At 37.1% G+C, this 18,487-nt stretch overlaps 2 protein-coding genes across 4 annotated transcripts in view; one reads left to right on the plus strand and one right to left on the minus strand.

Annotated features, from left to right (window-relative positions):
• The window catches only part of prdm6 (PR domain containing 6), a 124,671-nt gene that overhangs the window by 46,240 nt on the left and 59,944 nt on the right, over nt 1-18,487 (plus strand). For both annotated transcript variants that reach the window (XM_055011440.1, XM_055011441.1), the window contains exon 6: nt 18,163-18,287. In XM_055011440.1, coding sequence (XP_054867415.1) covers nt 18,163-18,287 — 125 coding nt within the window. The remainder of the gene's footprint in view (nt 1-18,162; nt 18,288-18,487) is intronic.
• On the minus strand, nt 887-10,777 carry LOC111566911 (GTPase IMAP family member 8-like). 2 transcript variants are annotated; one of them, XM_023267726.3, is made up of 4 exons: nt 10,718-10,777; nt 10,501-10,594; nt 6,269-6,327; nt 887-4,268 (listed from the first exon to the last, which is right to left on the minus strand). In XM_023267726.3, the coding sequence occupies exons 3-4, from the start codon at nt 6,285-6,287 to the stop codon at nt 1,429-1,431; spliced, it is 2,859 nt and encodes a 952-aa protein (XP_023123494.2). In that variant the 5' UTR covers nt 6,288-6,327; nt 10,501-10,594; nt 10,718-10,777; the 3' UTR covers nt 887-1,428. The 2 variants fall into 2 exon arrangements, with proteins under 2 accessions (XP_023123494.2, XP_035802906.1); XM_035947013.2 differs by having other exon boundaries at nt 6,269-6,324; nt 10,718-10,770.

The raw sequence follows: 18,487 nt of genomic DNA on the forward strand, positions 1-18,487 counted from the left end.
AAGTTCATAAATCAGACGTTTGAAGCTGTCATGTGTTTCTACAAATCTTGAATAATTGCTACATCCTTGACATTTTTCTGGATGCTGTCAGAGTGCTTTTATTTTAACCCTATAGTCACGTCTGACTTCATAGTGGTGTTAAAATAAAAGGTTTTTCAATGGTTTTTTCTGCCCCACTGACCTAAATACACAAACAGAAACAGCTGCTTGTCATTTTTGGTGAGCTTGTTGTTTAGGCCTGCAGTAGAAAACAGCGTTTTCTTCAATATGTCCACCCATTTAACATCTGGTTTGTAGTCTCATAGCACACAGGTGTTCAGTAATGTCACAGTAAAAAGTTACACAATCGAACAACTTCATTCACCTGTATGCATTTCTAAAATACTGCATGTGTTTACAAGAAACAGTAGAATATATTTGCAGATTGTGCAGAATAGAGATTGAGTATCTTGTTGTATAGAATGTTTAATTATGAATACAACTGATCTGTAAAGATAATTAGCGTGTGCCTTGTCAGATATAGTCAAATTTTCTCACAAGTTAGCAACATATATATATATATATATATATATATATATATATATATATATATATATATATATATATATATAAATATATATATATATATAAATAAAATACATTTCTTGCTCAACAAAAATTAAAATGTGAATAATTCATATGCTTCCTCTTGAGATTTTTACCAGTACAGTTAACATTTGCTGTTATATCTCAATTTAAAGTTTAAAACAAACAAACAAAAAAAACAAGCAATGTCAGGTAAAAGTTTTGATTGGTGCAACATGAGAATATAACAAAATTTCAACAACATTAAAAACAGCAGCTGGTAAGAATTTCCTTCAGCCATCAGTAACACAATTACACTGTATGAAGTGATCAACAGGTTTTATTTTACACATTTTTCCAGTTTTGTTGAGTAAATGTCTTGTAAAATCACAGAAAAAAAAATTATTAATTTACGTTAATTGTAAAAACAATCAAAAAAACAGGCCAAACAGGACTGTCAATAATGTCCACATTCTCTGTCTACATTTTTACAAACAATAATTTGTTCTTTCACAACATTTGTGCTTAAAATTAGTTTCTCTGTATTTAAACACACAAAAATGTCATTATTTACTGTAAAAACACAGGCCAAATCTGTTAATAATGTCCACATCCACAATCTGTATTTTTGCAAATAGTAATTTGTTCTTTAACAATGTGTGACCGTACATTTCAGTTTTTAAATTTCTCTGTTTTTTCTTTTATTTTTTTACAGTTTTTAAACATTTACATTATTTATTTGTCACGCCTTAGTTAAATACAGTAACAGTACCTGAACAACTTGACATAAATTCAGTAGGATCAAGACAAAATAATCCCAGCTCTTATCAGCTGAAACTGTTGCTGCTAGAAAAACTAAACATCTTATGAAATGCTGCACTTCTTGTCCTGTGCAGCTTTCTCTACTTGTTCCTGGATCCAGTCATTTCTCTCCTGTTGATGTATTTTCTTCAGGTCTTTGATTTGCTGTTCCTGATCCTCTTTCGTGTGGAAGAAGAGCGCCTGCTTCAGCGTATACATTTGCTCTTCTTGTCTCTTCTGTAGATTGTCAAAGTCTTTCCGGTGTATTTTCTTTTTTGTCAGCTGCACTAACAAAAAGTCATTTTGTAGTTGCTGCTTCTGCTTCATCTCCTCTAATTCCCGCTGATGCTTTTCCGTCTCAGCTGAAGCCTCCAGAGCGTATCTGAGTCTGAATTCACTGCGCTCTTCTGCTTGCTTTCTGGCATTTTCTTCATTTATCCTCCTTATTTCCTCCATTTCCCTCTGATGACTTTCTTGTAATTGTTTCAACTCTTTTTCCTCTTGTTCTCTTCTGATTCGATCCTCTTCTCTTCTTCTGATCTCATTTATCTCCCTCTCACATTCTTCTCGGAGCTTGGCGAGTTGTCTTTCCGCCTCCTCTCGTCTCCGTTCATCCTCATAGTAGCGTCTCTCCCACCATTCCCGTTGTTCCCGCTCCCAGGCCACTCGTTCCTTACTCATTTTTTCTCTACTCTTTATTAAGACCGTCCTGTCTGCTCTTTTCTCTGAAGCCAATGCTATTTGTGTCTTCAGAGAATCATCTTTTTGATTCCACTGCCGTTGTTGGACGTCCTCCTGAATTTTCTTTTTCTTTTCTTCTTCTTCTCTCTCTTCTCTTTCTCTCTTGATCCTCTCCTGCGTCATTTTAATGTGTTCCTCCTTTTCTTTCACTTGCTGGGTTCTCTGTGCAGTTTCTTGTTCAAATGGAGCTTTTAGCTCATCAAATCTTTTCTTCTTCAATTGCATTTCTTCTTTATGTTTTCTTTGAAGGTGGTTTTGCTCTCTCTGGATCTGTCTTTCTGTCTCCGTCTTGTGCTTCTGCATTTCCTTTTCTATGGCAGCCTCGGCCTCTTGGAACATCTCTGAGGTGTAGTGGCGACCGCTGTTTTGCTTCATCATTGACTCCACCTTCTTTAGCAGTTCCCTGACTTGAGTGCGATTGCTTCTGTCGTTGTTATTAAAGACATGATATCGTCTTCCACATTCTGTCATCAGTTTCTCCATAAACTCACCACTTCCTTCTTTTAAGTAACTCTCGATTGTTTGATTTCCGAGTTCATCTCCTCTGGTGAATATTAGCATGATGAAATCTTTCGACTGCTCGCCAAAAAACTCCTTGATCAGCTCCACAGTTTCTTTTTCCTCCTTTGTGAAGCGACTGATCTGCAGCACCAGTAAGAAAGCATGAGGTCCAGGAGCCAGCATACTGACGCATTTCACCAGCTCCTCTTTAACCTTGTCGTTGGACAGAGTTGTGTCGAATAAACCGGGCGTGTCGACCACAGTGACGAGACGCCCATCGATCTCTGCTGTTTTTTTCTGGCAGTCTGTCGTCACTGACTTTAGACAGACTTTAGATAGAAAGCATACTTTACCCAAAATCGTGTTTGCCGTGGCGCTCTTCCCACAACCAGTCTTCCCGATCAGCACCATCCTGAGAGGCTCTTTGCTCAGCACCATCTTCTGACGCAGTATGTTCTGATGTTGACAACTGTCAAACATAGCGAAAGATACGCGTTTTGTAATTGCCGTGGCTGGACGTTTGGAAGACATATCTGCTGTGAAGCCTCTGGATCCACCAGCACTCATTGTTTCCACAGCATTCAGCACTTCAGAGACCTGTTGCTTGTCCTTGACATTGAAGACAACATGTCGTTCACAAAGGCTCTGTAAGAACCGTTGAATCTCTTGGTCTTCCTTCACAGAATTCAGAAATGCTGGAAAGGCAGGATTTGCCTCCACAGTCACAAGAATGATGGTGAAGTCTTTGACTCTAGGTGTGAAAATGTTCTGGATTGTCTCCAGCTCTGTCTTGTCTTCATCTGTGAGAGAATGCAAAGGTAGGACCAGCATGAAGGCATGGACGCCCTCGGGTTCACAAAGGGAGACACACTTTTGGGATTCCTTCATTGCTGTCCGTTTGGGTGTTCCACACAAGTCAGGCAGCTCCACCACGGAAACCTGACGTCCACACACCTCTCCCTGTTGTTTACCACACTCTGAGTCAGCAGGTGGACCAGACTTTCTTTGTCCCAGAATGGTATTGGCTACCGAAGTCTTCCAGGCTCCATGTCTCCCACACAGCACCAGGTTTAGAGGGGGTTTTGGTTTTGCAGGTTCTGGCACCATCATGGGGAGAGTCTCTTCCTCAAACACTAAATGTCCCCCCCTGTTGTCATTCACTATATTCTCCATTTGAGTCATTAATTCTGTAAGGTCATAGTGAGAAAAATCTCTTCCCTTAAAGTTGATTCTGTGTAGCCGCTGTCCACAGTCTCTGGTGAGCTGGTTCACTGAGGAGTTCCACCCCTTGTCATTGTGTGCTGTTACAACCATTGAGTATTCAAAGGCGTCTTGTCTGAAACAGCTGAGGATCAACTTCAAGTTTTGTCTGTCCTGTTCAGTAAAGTCAGACGGGTTTACCACGAGCAGCAGAACATTCGGTCCAGGAGGACAACAAGAAACACACATCTCAATCTCATGTTTCACTTTGTCTGGAGGCAAACTGAAGACGTCTGCTGTTTTCACTAGTGTGAATGGGTTGTTCTTCCACTCTCCATGAATAAGAGCAAATTGCTTGTTTGTTCTTTGAAAAGAACCACCTTTTCTTTCTGTGATGAAGTCAGCTAGTGTTGTCTTTTCTTCATGGCGTTTTCCAAGCATCACAATCCTGAGATCAGATGCTGCCAAACAATAAGACAAAGCAAAACATTAGAAATGTAGAGAATTCTATGAATGAATTGTTCTTGTCTTTCTGTTAGTGACATTCATAGATTGATTTCATGTAAACATGAACACTGTTAGAGGAACACATAGCTCCAACATTTTTTGCAAGTTTTTCCTGCATGGAGGAAGTTTTTTATGCTCCCAAAAAGATTCTCATCATTGCCACAACGACCAGTGTTAAGAATACAAAAGCTAGGATTCATTCACTCATTCATGAGAGACATTTTTGCTTATCAAATGGCTAGTAAAACCAGGAAGATTGAGGTAGCATAGAGTGATTATCTTGACTGTACGCAGAATGATCGTACTTAGTGTTGTGCATCGTTATCCCCCAAAAGCCCATTCTGAGCCACAAAATATACTAGTTTGCTCCTACTGGAAAATCTTAAGCTTTAATGTTGTGCCTTTTGTCGCAATAATGAGATTATAGAATATTTTAGTCGCTGAATCAGAAATTTTGTCTTTTTACTTGTATGTTAGCTGTCACTAAGTTTGTTGTTTGTTTTTAAGGTGCCTGTTGCTTCAGGAACAAGGTTTTGCTCCGCACGGCCTCAGAGTTGATGACTACTAGGGGTGGGAATCGATGGGCACCTCACGATTCGATAACAATTACGACTCAGGGGCTACAATTCGATTATAAATCGTTTATTGATGCATCTTTAATTTATGTGTGTTGTAGAGTGTTGGGATTGCCGTGTCGGTGAAATGGCGTTGGGATGGGATGGTGTATCTGGCCTCCAATGTACGCAGCAGTGCATAGATTTCATATAATGTGGCTCTTGTCCAGTTCACTTCCACCGTCGACATTGTAGAAGCCGAAGTGTTTCCACATGTCTGCTTTTAAATTAGAAGGAGCTGTTTGGCTCTCACGGCGAGGTGGGTGGCAGTCAGCCATGTTTGTTGTCCTCTGTGTGTGTGTTGGCGTGTCCTCTCCAGGTGCGCATCCCTAAGTGTCCTGGAGATGACGCGTACCGCGGTTCTTAGATCCGCGTTATTTAGAACTATCTGTATTACTTTAGTTAACAGATTTAAATAATCGAAATTTGGACGTTTGTGAATCGATTCAAATTCGTCCACATCCGAATCGCGATGTATCAAACAATTGGAAATTTCCCCCACCCCTAATGACTACAATACCACTTTAATTGCAGCACAATTAAAAGGCCTTTTAATTTAGTGTTAGACTGACTTTATTAATCCCCAGAGGGAAATTCAGTAATTCAGTGTTAAAATATTTATTAATGGATCAAAGCGCATTTTAGTGTTGTAACATCTTGTGAGAGTAGCAAAGGTTGCTAGTTTTAGAGAACTGTTTCTTACATTTATCATATCTCACTGCTGAGTTCAACATACATGCAGAAATATTTCTGTTGTAATGTTGCTATACAGAATGATTTCCTCATTAGTCACTTCTCTCAGTTTTTTGTTGTTTGTTTTGAATGCTGCTGACTCCTTTAAGTGCCAGCAGCCTCTTTCTCAGAAATCCAACTAAACCAGTTTGTTTGCACACTTCTGGAAACTGCTGTCCTAATCATAAACGCTGTTAGCTGGATTCCCTTGTTGCTTTCTAGCATATGTTAATGAGTGAAACGAATTTTTTTGGTTAACTTTTATATTACATCCCACCTTATTCACTACTTCTTGATTCAAAAGTCTTTGACATACCTAAGAAAACAACAAAAATATATTAGTAACGCAACAGTGTTTAGGATTTTAGTGTTGCTTCATTTGGCACCATGCTGTGGTATTATTGTTTTTATTATTATCATCATTATTATTAAGCATATTGTTACGTTACTACAGCCTCCTTCCTACCCACAAATTCAACCCTTGGACACAGAGATGGATGATCTCAAAAACATAATGTGAATGACAAGATAATCACATTCAAGTAGATTTCATAGACACCTTTTCATTCTCTTTGCTATGGGACATAAAATCTTACTACTAGGCTTACCAGATGCTGCCGTTGCCATCTTGTAAGAGAGAAATCCCACCCGCTAAGATCGGTGCCTGCTGATGTAAACAAATAAGCAAAAATAATCATTAAATGTCCTCGTTTTCTGGATAATTCACAAACATGTCAGTAGTCAGTGTTTAACACAAACTGGATGATCAACCATTTGGCATTTGAGTGACATAAGGGGTAAAAGTATCCAAAATATTGGCTCAGTAAATTTTTAATTACAGTTTGTCATTTAAAATACTCAATGTGGTTTACCCCTTTATTAATATTTTTCAGGAAACCAGCCAAACATGTTGTGTAACGATTTTTACAGCAACAACCACAACCTGTTAGCATGGCATTGTTAAAAGAATTCCACTAGTCCACTCACTGTTTTTATACACCAAATTTAAATGAGACGTTTACCTGAAGATTTTTAGAATAGATTAATAAGATGAAGGTTACAAATTTACCTGAGTGCACTTAGCTCGTATTTAATATGTAATGTTTCTACTGTTGTAGTCGCTGAATATGACCATAAAAGAACACGCATGTACAGTTGTGCTCATTAGTTTACATAACTTGGCAGAATTGGTAAAATATGCACCATTCTTTAATGAAAACATGAATGATCAGAGCAACTACAACTGTGTGATAATAAATAACTTTGTCTGACTACTAACCCTAAATGAAAGAAAAGTTTTTCCATGATCATACTCGGGCGGAAACGATTCCTTCAGTTATTCCAGTAATTCGATTGCTAAATTTCCTCAGGGCAAAATTCTCTGAATGGAGGCTTCGTTTAAAAAGCTGCTACTGGAAATTATGTAATTATTATTTTAATTATGTCAGACAGGAATTCTGGTAGAAAACTTAAATAAGTGTAATGTATTTATTTTACCGATTAATGCAGCTGATTATTGATAACAGACAGCTGAACAATAAAACTATCAAACTTCATATAGTCAAACATGATACTGTGTTGAAATGCATTTAGGTCTGACACCGTCTCAGAATGAAGGAAATAACTTTAATTTGAACCAGATTAATGTTACTGATTGAATATTTTCTATAAGCAATACTAATAAACTGATCAGTTTTCGTATTTGTCTTTAAACGGGCAAAACATAAAAACATATTTATGTGATTTCTACATCACCAACTAAATACATGTTGGGTTTTAACTTTAGTTTTAGTTGAAAGTCCCTGTAGTACACTATATATGTACACTACTCCTCTACTATACTATATATGTACAATACCCCTGTACTATACTATATATATACAATACTCCTCTACTATACTATATATGTACAATACCCCTCTACTATATATGTACAATACCCCTCTACTATACTATATATGTACACTACCCCTCTACTATACTATATATATATATATATATACAATACTCCTCTACTATACTATATATGTACAATACCCCTCTACTATACTATATATGTACAATACCCCTCTACTATACTATGTATGTACAATACCCCTCTACTATACTATGTATGTACAATACTCCTCTACTGTACTATGTATGTACAATACCCCTCTACTATACTATATATGTACAATACCCCTCTACTATACTATGTATGTACAATACCCCTCTACTATACTATGTATGTACAATACCCCTCTACTATACTATGTATGTACAATACTCCTCTACTATACTATGTATGTACAATACTCCTCTACTATACTATGTATGTACAATACTCCTCTACTATACTATGTATGTACAATACCCCTCTACTATACTATATATGTACAATACCCCTCTACTATACTGTGTATGTACAATACCCCTCTACTATACTGTATATGTACAATACCCCTCTACTATACTGTGTATGTACAATACCCCTCTACTATACTATATATGTACAATACTCCTCTACTATACTATGTATGTACAATACCCCTCTACTATACTATGTATGTACAATACTCCTCTACTATACTATGTATGTACAATACCCCTCTACTATACTATGTATGTACAATACCCCTCTACTATACTGTGTATGTACAATACCCCTCTACTATACTATATATGTACAATACCCCTCTACTATACTGTGTATGTACAATACCCCTCTACTATACTGTGTATGTACAATACCCCTCTACTATACTGTGTATGTACAATACTCCTCTACTATACTGTGTATGTACAATACCCCTCTACTATCCTATGTATGTACAATACTCCTCTACTATACTATGTATGTACAATACCCCTCTACTATACTATGTATGTACAATACTCCTCTACTATACTATGTATGTACAATACTCCTCTACTATACTATATATGTACAATACCCCTCTACTATACTATGTATGTACAATACCCCTCTACTATACTATATATGTACAATACCCCTCTACTATACTATGTATGTACAATACCCCTCTACTATACTATATATGTACAATACTCCTCTACTATACTATGTATGTACAATACCCCTCTACTATACTGTGTATGTACAATACCCCTGTACTATACTATATATATACAATACTCCTCTACTATACTATATATGTACAATACCCCTCTACTATATATGTACAATACCCCTCTACTATATATGTACAATACCCCTCTACTATACTATATATGTACACTACCCCTCTACTATACTTTATATATATATACAATACTCCTCTACTATACTATATATGTACAATACCCCTCTACTATATATGTACAATACCCCACTACTATACTATATATGTACAATACCCCTCTACTATACTATATATGTACAATACCCCTCTACTATACTATATATGTACAATACCCCTCTACTATATATGTAAGATACCCCTCTACTATACTATATATGTACAATACCCCTCTACTATACTATGTATGTACAATACCCCTCTACTATACTATATATGTACAATCCCCCTCTACTATACTATATATGTACAATACCCCTCTACTATATATGTACAATACCCCACTACTATACTATATATGTACAATACCCCTCTACTATACTATATATGTACAATACCCCTCTACTATACTATATATGTACAATACCCCTCTACTATACTATATATGTACAATACCCCTCTACTATATATGTAAGATACCCCTCTACTATACTATATATGTACAATACCCCTCTACTATACTATGTATGTACAATACCCCTCTACTATACTATATATGTACAATCCCCCTCTACTATACTATATATGTACAATACCCCTCTACTATATATGTACAATACCCCTCTACTATACTATGTATGTACAATACCCCTCTACTATATATGTACAATACCCCTCTACTATATATGTACAATACTCCTCTACTATACTATATATGTACAATACTCCTCTACTGTACTATGTATGTACAATACCCCTCTACTATACTATATATGTACAATACCCCTCTACTATACTATGTATGTACAATACTCCTCTACTATACTATATATGTACAATACTCCTCTACTATACTATGTATGTACAATACTCCTCTACTATACTATATATGTACAATACCCCTCTACTATACTGTGTATGTACAATACTCCTCTACTATACTGTGTATGTACAATACTCCTCTACTATACTATGTATGTACAATAGTCCTCTACTATACTATGTATGTACAATACTCCTCTACTATACTATGTATGTACAATACCCCTCTACTATACTATGTATGTACAATACTCCTCTACTATACTATGTATGTACAATACCCCTCTACTATACTATGTATGTACAATACTCCTCTACTATCCTATGTATGTACAATACCCCTCTACTATACTGTGTATGTACAATATACCGCAGATGTCCGCCCGTGTTCGATAGAATACTCGATAACTAAAATAATCGATAGTTGCAGCCCTAGATCATACTTATTTTGCAAAAAAATTGAACAGTATTTCACAAATTTTGCCAGGGTATGTAAACTTATGAGCACAGCTATACATAACCTTTATTATCCGAACTTGACTTTAAAGTGCCATACACATGCTAAATGTACAAAATTATGAAATGTATAAAGACTCAACCTTGAAAAACGTTAATAGGTAGGCGTACAGTAATTTGAACTGACTTTTAAACAAAATGCTTGGTTTCACTTCTCACACTTCAGATCAGCTCGCCAGTTTAAAATCTACTTTCCTTTTAGCTGCTAACCTTCATATGTTTTCATAGTTTTGTCTTTACATTGTCAAATTTACACTTACCTGAGGCTGTTCTTTTATTCCCGATCTCTCATCGTCTTGTAGCAAACTGTGAAATATTCTTCTCCGTCTGTCACCAGGTGTAATCTGTGCACACCTGTAAATTACAAATAAGTTGCTTTAACCAATCAAATTATGACTATAGACTGTATAAAGACACATTCTGTTTTTTTTAATCCTTCTTTACGTGTTGCATTTGTTGTTAGATAATTCTACTCACCGGATAAGTCTGTTAGTGTGTCACAAATCAAGTCGCAGCTTCAAAATGCAGTCATCCCAGATCTTTTCTGATCTCTGCTGATATGAAAACTATGAATGGGCGGGGCCTGTGGACTGATTAACGATGGAGGCTGGTTGAATGCCAAATTCATAACACTATGTTTTCTTGTTTGTTTTCTTGTTTGTTTTCCATCTGTTTCTCCTCACTGTCCTTCTCTCCCCCTTCACCCTCAACCCAACTGGTCGAGGCAGATGTTCACCCTCCCTGAGCCTGGTTCTGCTGGAGGTGTTTTTCTGTTTAAAGGGAGTTTTTCTTTTCACTTGTCATACTATCTGCTGCTCACAGGGAATCTTTGGATTCACTGGGTTTTCTGTGTCTTATATCATAGAGCCTTAACCTCAGTGTTTTAGTTAGTTCAGTAAATTTGTACAGTAAATAATATTGAAGGGTCTTAGCTTTAACATGTAAATTAGTCAAGTAGATTTATAAAATGTAGAACACTGCTGTGTTTTAGTCCTAATGTTCAAATGGTATTATAGGGTCAAAGCCTTAATATTTAAATTACTGAGACAAATTTGTATTATATATGATTTTGTAGGATGTTAGCCATAATACTTAAATGTCAGGTTAGTTTGTATCAGAAATAATATTGCCAAGATTTGTCCTTTGTATTTAAGTTAGTCAGGTAAATAAGTTTTATCAATATTAATGTTTTGTCTTAACCTTAAATTAGTCAGGTAAATTATTTTCATTAATAATATTGTAGATTCTTATTCTTAGTATTGAAGTTAGTCTTGTAAATTTGTTCAATTAACAGTATTACTGCATCTTAATCTTTAAATTTGTCATATACTTTCGTATTGTAAATATCAGTGTGTTATTTTTTTTTATTGTATTTTTGTTTATTTTTTGATTGAAGGGTTTTCCCCTCATAGTTTAAGTTTATCGGGTAAGTTTGTACAATAATTAAAACTGTAGGATCTTAAATTTAAAATTAATATTAATTGGGTACATTTGTAACAATAATTGTATTTCTTTATTGGGAAGCACTTTAGTTAAACAACTGTTGATTTAAATTCACTATATAAACCACAGTGACGTGACTCAGGTCAGCTGAGGTGGGTTTAAATGTTGAAACAGAATAGTTCTTTATGCTGTAGAATTTAAACCACTGAGACTTTAACCACCACTTTAGACTTTTACAGTTTCAATTTCATTTTAGGTGCAGTACATCTCAGAGATGTGTGTGTGTTTTAAATTATGACCTTTTTTTTTTTTTTTTTTTTTACTGAAACACCTTCTCATTTTGTCTGCACTACAGTTGCATCTACAGCTAAATGACAATAAAGGTTGAATTGATTTGATGATAGCAGTGACATACAGCGCAGCTTTACTAGAGGATACAGAGACAATGTGCTCACTTAAAATCAAAGTGAAAGTTCTTAATTTTACAGGTGCCTGGGTGTATTATCATATAACAGCTGGGTGGATATTCCTATATTTCTGCTAGAGGCTCTTTGATTCCTGTAAAGATGGAGCTGAAACCTCAGGGCGTCCTGTTGGAAAAAACCTAAAACACTCAGTAACCTTTGGAGTTACCTGAAGATGCTAACATGTTTGTCACTGCTCAGAAGAACTGGTTAAACTCGTCCAAACCAGGAAGGAAGCAGCCACAGACTAGTTATGGAAACATCTTCTTTCCTGAATTTCTGAACAGAGAATCTAAACGCACCTTTATTTGCCAGCAGTGTCGGGAAACTAGTTGACTTTCTTCTTAATGGATTCTGAGTTGAACTGTAACCGAAGAATCTTTAGTCTCTCCGGTTACAAAAAATAACATTGAGGTAAACAAGTTTGAACTGCAGCCTCTCCTGTAGCTGCATTACTTTACTTTAAAGTTTATTTCCTCCTTTGTTGAGTTACAAGTTGATCTTTGGGCCTTTTTTCCAGCTCTAAATCCTGACTGGCTTTGTGAAAAGTTGAAACCACTGGCCCCTTCAGCTCAGGCAACCAAATCTCTGAGATGCTTGAATGGTTTAGATCATCGTGTTTATACGAACGGAGACACATTATTACACCTCGTATGGTGTTTATGTTGTCTGATTTATAACCCAGCACTGCTCCTATGAGCCAGCGTGTGTGATGTTATTTAAAAGCTGATAATAAAGCTGTTTTTGCTTTGTGTGAAAACAGACAACAGAAGAAAGATCGGACAGCTGACGATAGTGTCCCGCTGATGGACCAGACAAGCGGTTTTGAACCCGGCTGCACTGCTGTACGGCAGCAGGGGTCTTTATTTTTCATACCTGAGAGCCTGTTGGATGTGTTTGATTTATAAGGCAGCCCCGCCTGAGTGTAGCAGCGTGCATGTATTAAACACATACGTTTGTCTCAAGTACATACAAGCCACGGCGTGTTTGTGCGCCCCTCGCTCTCTTTTTATCCTGGGAGGTCATTGGCTGCGTTTGATTTATTACCCGGTCGCTCCTGGCTGTGTTTTCACATGGTCCTACAGCACCTCACCCCTCCCCTGGTGTGGAAAGAATTAATAAAACACAAACACATTCACACACGGCTTTTCAGCAGCCTCAGTTCGGCTTGTCCGGCTGAACTAACGGCTCTCTGTACTTTAACGTACTTGTAATAACTGTAAAATGCATCAGTCCAGTCAGCTGAGTAATCCAGACTTCACACTACAGTCATTGTGTCCAAAACTATCCCTGTCTAGCTGATTTTATCAATTTTAGTAAACCCTTATGCAGTATTTCTTTTCCCCCTGAAATATAAAATTATTTCAAGGCTTTTGCTTTGAATTATTTGTATTTTCTCTTTAGTAAGCATTCATTCAGATACACTAGTTTCACACGGTAACACCTTTCTCTTCAGTGCTCTTTCACAGCTGGAGAATAGTCTGGCTGCACCTTATTATCAGTCTGCTGTAGGAAGAATACGCTTTGGCTTGTTTGCTTGATTATCTTGGGCTTCGCTGAGCCCGTGATGCAGTGATGGTGCCCCTGCAAAATAGTGTCGGAGGAACTTGTTTTGCTAAAGCATGCTCAGGAGATTTTTCACAGATTTTTTTTTTAAGCTCGCGAGAACCAAGCACACAATCCAAATATTACCAACTTACCAATACTGGTAAAAACCTCAGATAATTAATAAATATTCAAACAAGAAAAGCACTCAGAGAATGAATTCCTCCCCCAAGGCTGCTCATTCCCCCGTATGTCAGAAATGCAGCATTTGTTTATTAGTTATTGATGATCAGAAATTACGGCAACATAGAATGTGTCCATTTAATACAGATGTACCCACAAACAAAATGACCTTGTCCTGAGCACAGGTGTGTGTTCTGCATGTGTACGTTATGTACAGATACCGAATCATGTGACCTAAATATGTAGCGGGTGGCAGGAATTGATGGAACTCAGAAACACCCCCACAGTTTAATCAGTTGTTCCTTGGATCATTTCTGACAGATAAGTCTGACCTTCCCCGAAAATTTAATCCAAATCCGTTGGTCCACTTTTGAGTGATGTTGTGCTCAGACGGATTCAGATATGCCGATCGTCACATAACTCCACTGCGTTCCTTGGCGGAGTAAAAATAATTCGCTTTTCCACACTACTCTGCACATCAACACCATACTGAATGCATCGTCCAACTACTTGCTCCTCCGTACCATTTTATTTAACCATGCTGCATTTATTTTTTTGATCTATAATGTTTTGTTTTTCCCTCAATATCTCTTGTTTCCAGGCTCTTGGCACAGTTTTCAGTACAACCTGAAATATCTCTGAATTTCTGTCACAGCTCAGTCAGTCATGGACAAACAGTTGCGATGAGGAGCGCAAAATATCTTTGTACAAGATGTACTTTTTAATAGTTTCTTTTGGCATTTTTTTACAAAATGTGTAGGATAAAGCATGTCACACATGTTCAAGGAGATTTGTAGAGTTAAAAATTCAGTGGTTTTTCATAAATATCCCCTTCAAACACATCGGCTGGTGTCGGGATTCGGAGGGTTAAAAAGTTAAATTCTTATAAGTTACTACTGCAATACTACTGTGCAAAAAATGCAGTATTGTTGTTGGTGTATTGTTGTGGTCGGGTGATGCAAGTTTTGTGGTAATGAGTGACGATAATAGAAGCTGTTACCATCAGAATGTTTAAAAACCATATATAGTAAAATTGTAGCGCGGCACACCCAGAGTCCCTGCTGCAAACATGAGTCAGCACTCCAACAGCCTCAACAAAAAAATCAGCTTTTGTGAGAATGGGGATGGGAAAATGGACCCTAAGGTGTTTCTGTTATTTTGTCCACCTCCTGCTTTAAATATTTAGCTGCAGTAGTGCCTATACAGTTTCTATGATTCTGCTTTCCACTTAGTTTTCACTCTTTCTGTCTTTCTTCCCTTTCATTTCCTCCCACTCTGTATTTTAGTTTGGTGTGTCTTGACTTAATTAAATAAGCATCGTGTCACACGGCTGACATCCCGCCTCCCTCTCTCCCCTCTTTGGCTTTTCTTTTTGTCGTCTTTAATTTTTCTGTCTATTTGTCTTTTTCTGCTTTATTATTTATCCTCCTCGAATTCTCCATCTTGTTGTTTGCTCTCCCCTCTTCCCTCGAGAGTCTCTTTGGCAGAAAAAATAAAGTTGTCTAAATTGTGACTGTGATGGATTATATATCTGCAGAAAGTCTTTATTAATGCAAACACTGTCAACCTGCGTAACTTTTTAAAATTAATTGACGAGTTTTGGTTAATTGTCGTTTGTGCTTTTCTTGTCTGAGCAGGTTTGCATTCAAACTCTCAGGCTCCTGAAAGTTTTCTGCATTTTTTACCAGTCTGATGACTAAATTGGCCTTCTGATTGCCTCAAGAAGCATTTTTAGCGACGTTCAGTCAAACTTCATTAGTTGAATATTTCTCACACGAGGAAACTCAATGTGGTTTGAATTATATGGACATAAAAAAGAACTTATGGCTTGGGTTGAATATCATTTCTTTTTACTTTGAGTGGTTGTCTCAAGACTAATTAGTTTTCTGGCTCAAGGGCTCATTGGCAGAAAAACAAGGGAGTCGTGTGGGAGTTGAACCTGTGACCTCTCCGTTACGATCTGGTCCGTCTGACACCCTGCCGCCCCAGTGGGAGAAAAACATGTGGGAAAGTGTTTTAAAATAGTCTGGGCTGGATATGAAAATGTGGTTTTGAATGTGGATTTCGCTCATGTTGTTAGAATGATGTTTTTGGGTGGACGAGGTGTTGTTTTAGCGGCGGCGTGACCCGGGAACCGTCAGCTCGCTGGCTGCATGTTTGAACAACAGCGTGGTCATTAGTCGGTCTGAAGAGAATGAGAGACACCAGATATTTCCCATAAATCATTTGGGTTCGGTCACATGTGGAATCGAGCCGTTATCAAATCAGAATCAGACCTGGACAGAGTCACGAACCTCCTCACGTCGTCTCATATCGAGGGCTGTTTGTCAGCAATTTGTTTTCGTCAGAAGTGGGACTTAATGACCTTCATTTAAACTCAGAGCTACAGTCAGGTAGAGGCCTCATTTACAGTATAGCTGAGAAAACGCACAAATAGGTACATTTAGACAATAACAAAACCTTTCAAAATTAAAGTGGTAGGTAAATTTACATCAAGATGAATCAACGAAAACAGCTGAAAATAAGATGAAAAAATAAGGATTAAAAGTGAGTCAAGCTTTTTTTTGTTCTGTATCTTCGCTCACTTCTGTTCACCAAACACCTTCTGGTCTGATTCTATTCATTATTTTACCGACTCCTCTTTTCTCCACAATCGGCTCATTTTCTAGACAAGAAAACTGAATTTTCAAGATGCGGCTGATGTGCCACTGCGTCTTTCTATCTCATAATCTTTATACATTTAGAAGGGCTACAACTAACGATAATTGTCCTTGCTGATTATCTGATTATCTTGATGGTTAATTGTTTGGTCTATAAAATATCAGAAACTGTGAAAAAAATCTCTTCTTTTGTCCACAACCCAAAGATACTCAGTTTACTGTCATAGAGGAAGAAAGAAATGTTCACATTTAGGAAGCTGCAACCAGAGAATTTACTTTCTTCTCTTAAAAATATTACTAAAATCAATTATCAAACTTCATTGATTTTCTAAAAAAAATTATGGTTTGCATCAGTCTTTCTGATTTAACACAAGTTTTAATGAGATTATGTTCAACCAATAAACTACATTGAGTTAAAGGATTTGGGTTTTTCTTCCCAGTCAAATATATTTTAGTTACTTACAGACTGGTAGCATAAACGCAAGCTTTTGTTCAAAATCAACTAATTCAGAAAAAAGATTAAACTAAAAAGGTTCATCTAAACTAGCAAGTTAGAAATCTTATTTTACAGTCGTGTTTGAGGGGTTAGAATCAGAGTGATCTAACCCACAAAAAATCAGAACTGAGTTTTATATAATTTCTGTAATATTTTATTGTCTAGATTTTAGTGGCTGTATGGTCTAACCCACAAACCAAATATAGCGCTACAATAATGCTTTCAATGTTAGACCATTCTGGAAAACACAAAACTCTGAACCCGTTTTTCTCACAAACTACAGAGTGGGTCAGACCAATCTGCTTCCAAACCTTTCAAGTCAGAAAAACAACTAACCACACAGCGAAAGTTATAGACAGAAGCTAACTACACAGCTAAATGAATACAAAAACAGCTAAATACCCAGCTATGACCATAGAAAGATGCTAACTACATACCTAAAGTAATAGAAAACAGCTAAATACCCAGCTATGGCCATAAAAAGATGCTGACTACATAGCTAAAGTCATAGAAAACAGCTAAAGATACAGCTAATTTTTTTTTGAGAAAAACTAACTACACTAGAAGCAGAGCAGTCTAACCCAAAAAATCCAAATTGAGTTTTATATAATTTCTGTAATATTTTATGGTCTAGATTTTAGTGTCGAAGTGGTCTAACCCACAACCCAAATATAGCGCTACAGTGGTGCTTGGAACGTTACAGCATTCAACTTTGAACCCATTTTTCTCAAAAACTACCGATGGTGGGTTAAACCACTCTGCTTCCAAACCCTTCATTTAATTCAGTGTTGGAACAGGTCCTTTGAACTACTTTGAAGAGTGTAGCAGGTGATTAACCTAATAGCTGACAACTGTTTTAGCAATCATTGCAACTCTAATGATAGAAAGTAGAATGTTATTCCTGCCAGCGGTGAAAATAAAGTGTTGCTTTCCATCTTAAACACGACCCAAAGATCACATCCAGACTCCCAACTGGATCCTCATAACTCCTGAAACATCTTCAGGATAATTTAGCTTCTCTTCAGATATTCTCAGGATGCTGTGTTTGATTTTACATCATGACATCCATGAGATAATAACTGATAAAAGTGTGTTTGCGTTTGAAATTGAACCTGTCTGTGTGTGTTGCAGGTCCTGCATCTTCTACAGAGCATGTATGGATATCCCCAGAGGAACCGAGCTGCTCGTCTGGTACAACGACTCCTACACCTCCTTCTTCGGCATCCCGCTGCAGTGCGTCGCTCAGGACGAAAACTGTAAGAGAGAGCATTGCTGATATTTCCTTACTACCTCCTCTGTGTTAGATATGTCCCTGTCAGCCTTTGTCTTAGGGGCACATTTACTGATCTTCTCCTCTAAGACTCCTCCTGCTTTATTCCCAGAACTCTGATGGCTGCTGCAGTGTCTCTGAGCAGGAAAGTGAACCGTTCACACTAAATGGAGAGTTAGGAAAATA

This window comes from Amphiprion ocellaris, chromosome 6 (genome assembly GCF_022539595.1).
Source record: "Amphiprion ocellaris isolate individual 3 ecotype Okinawa chromosome 6, ASM2253959v1, whole genome shotgun sequence".
Taxonomy (NCBI): Eukaryota; Metazoa; Chordata; class Actinopteri; family Pomacentridae; genus Amphiprion; species Amphiprion ocellaris.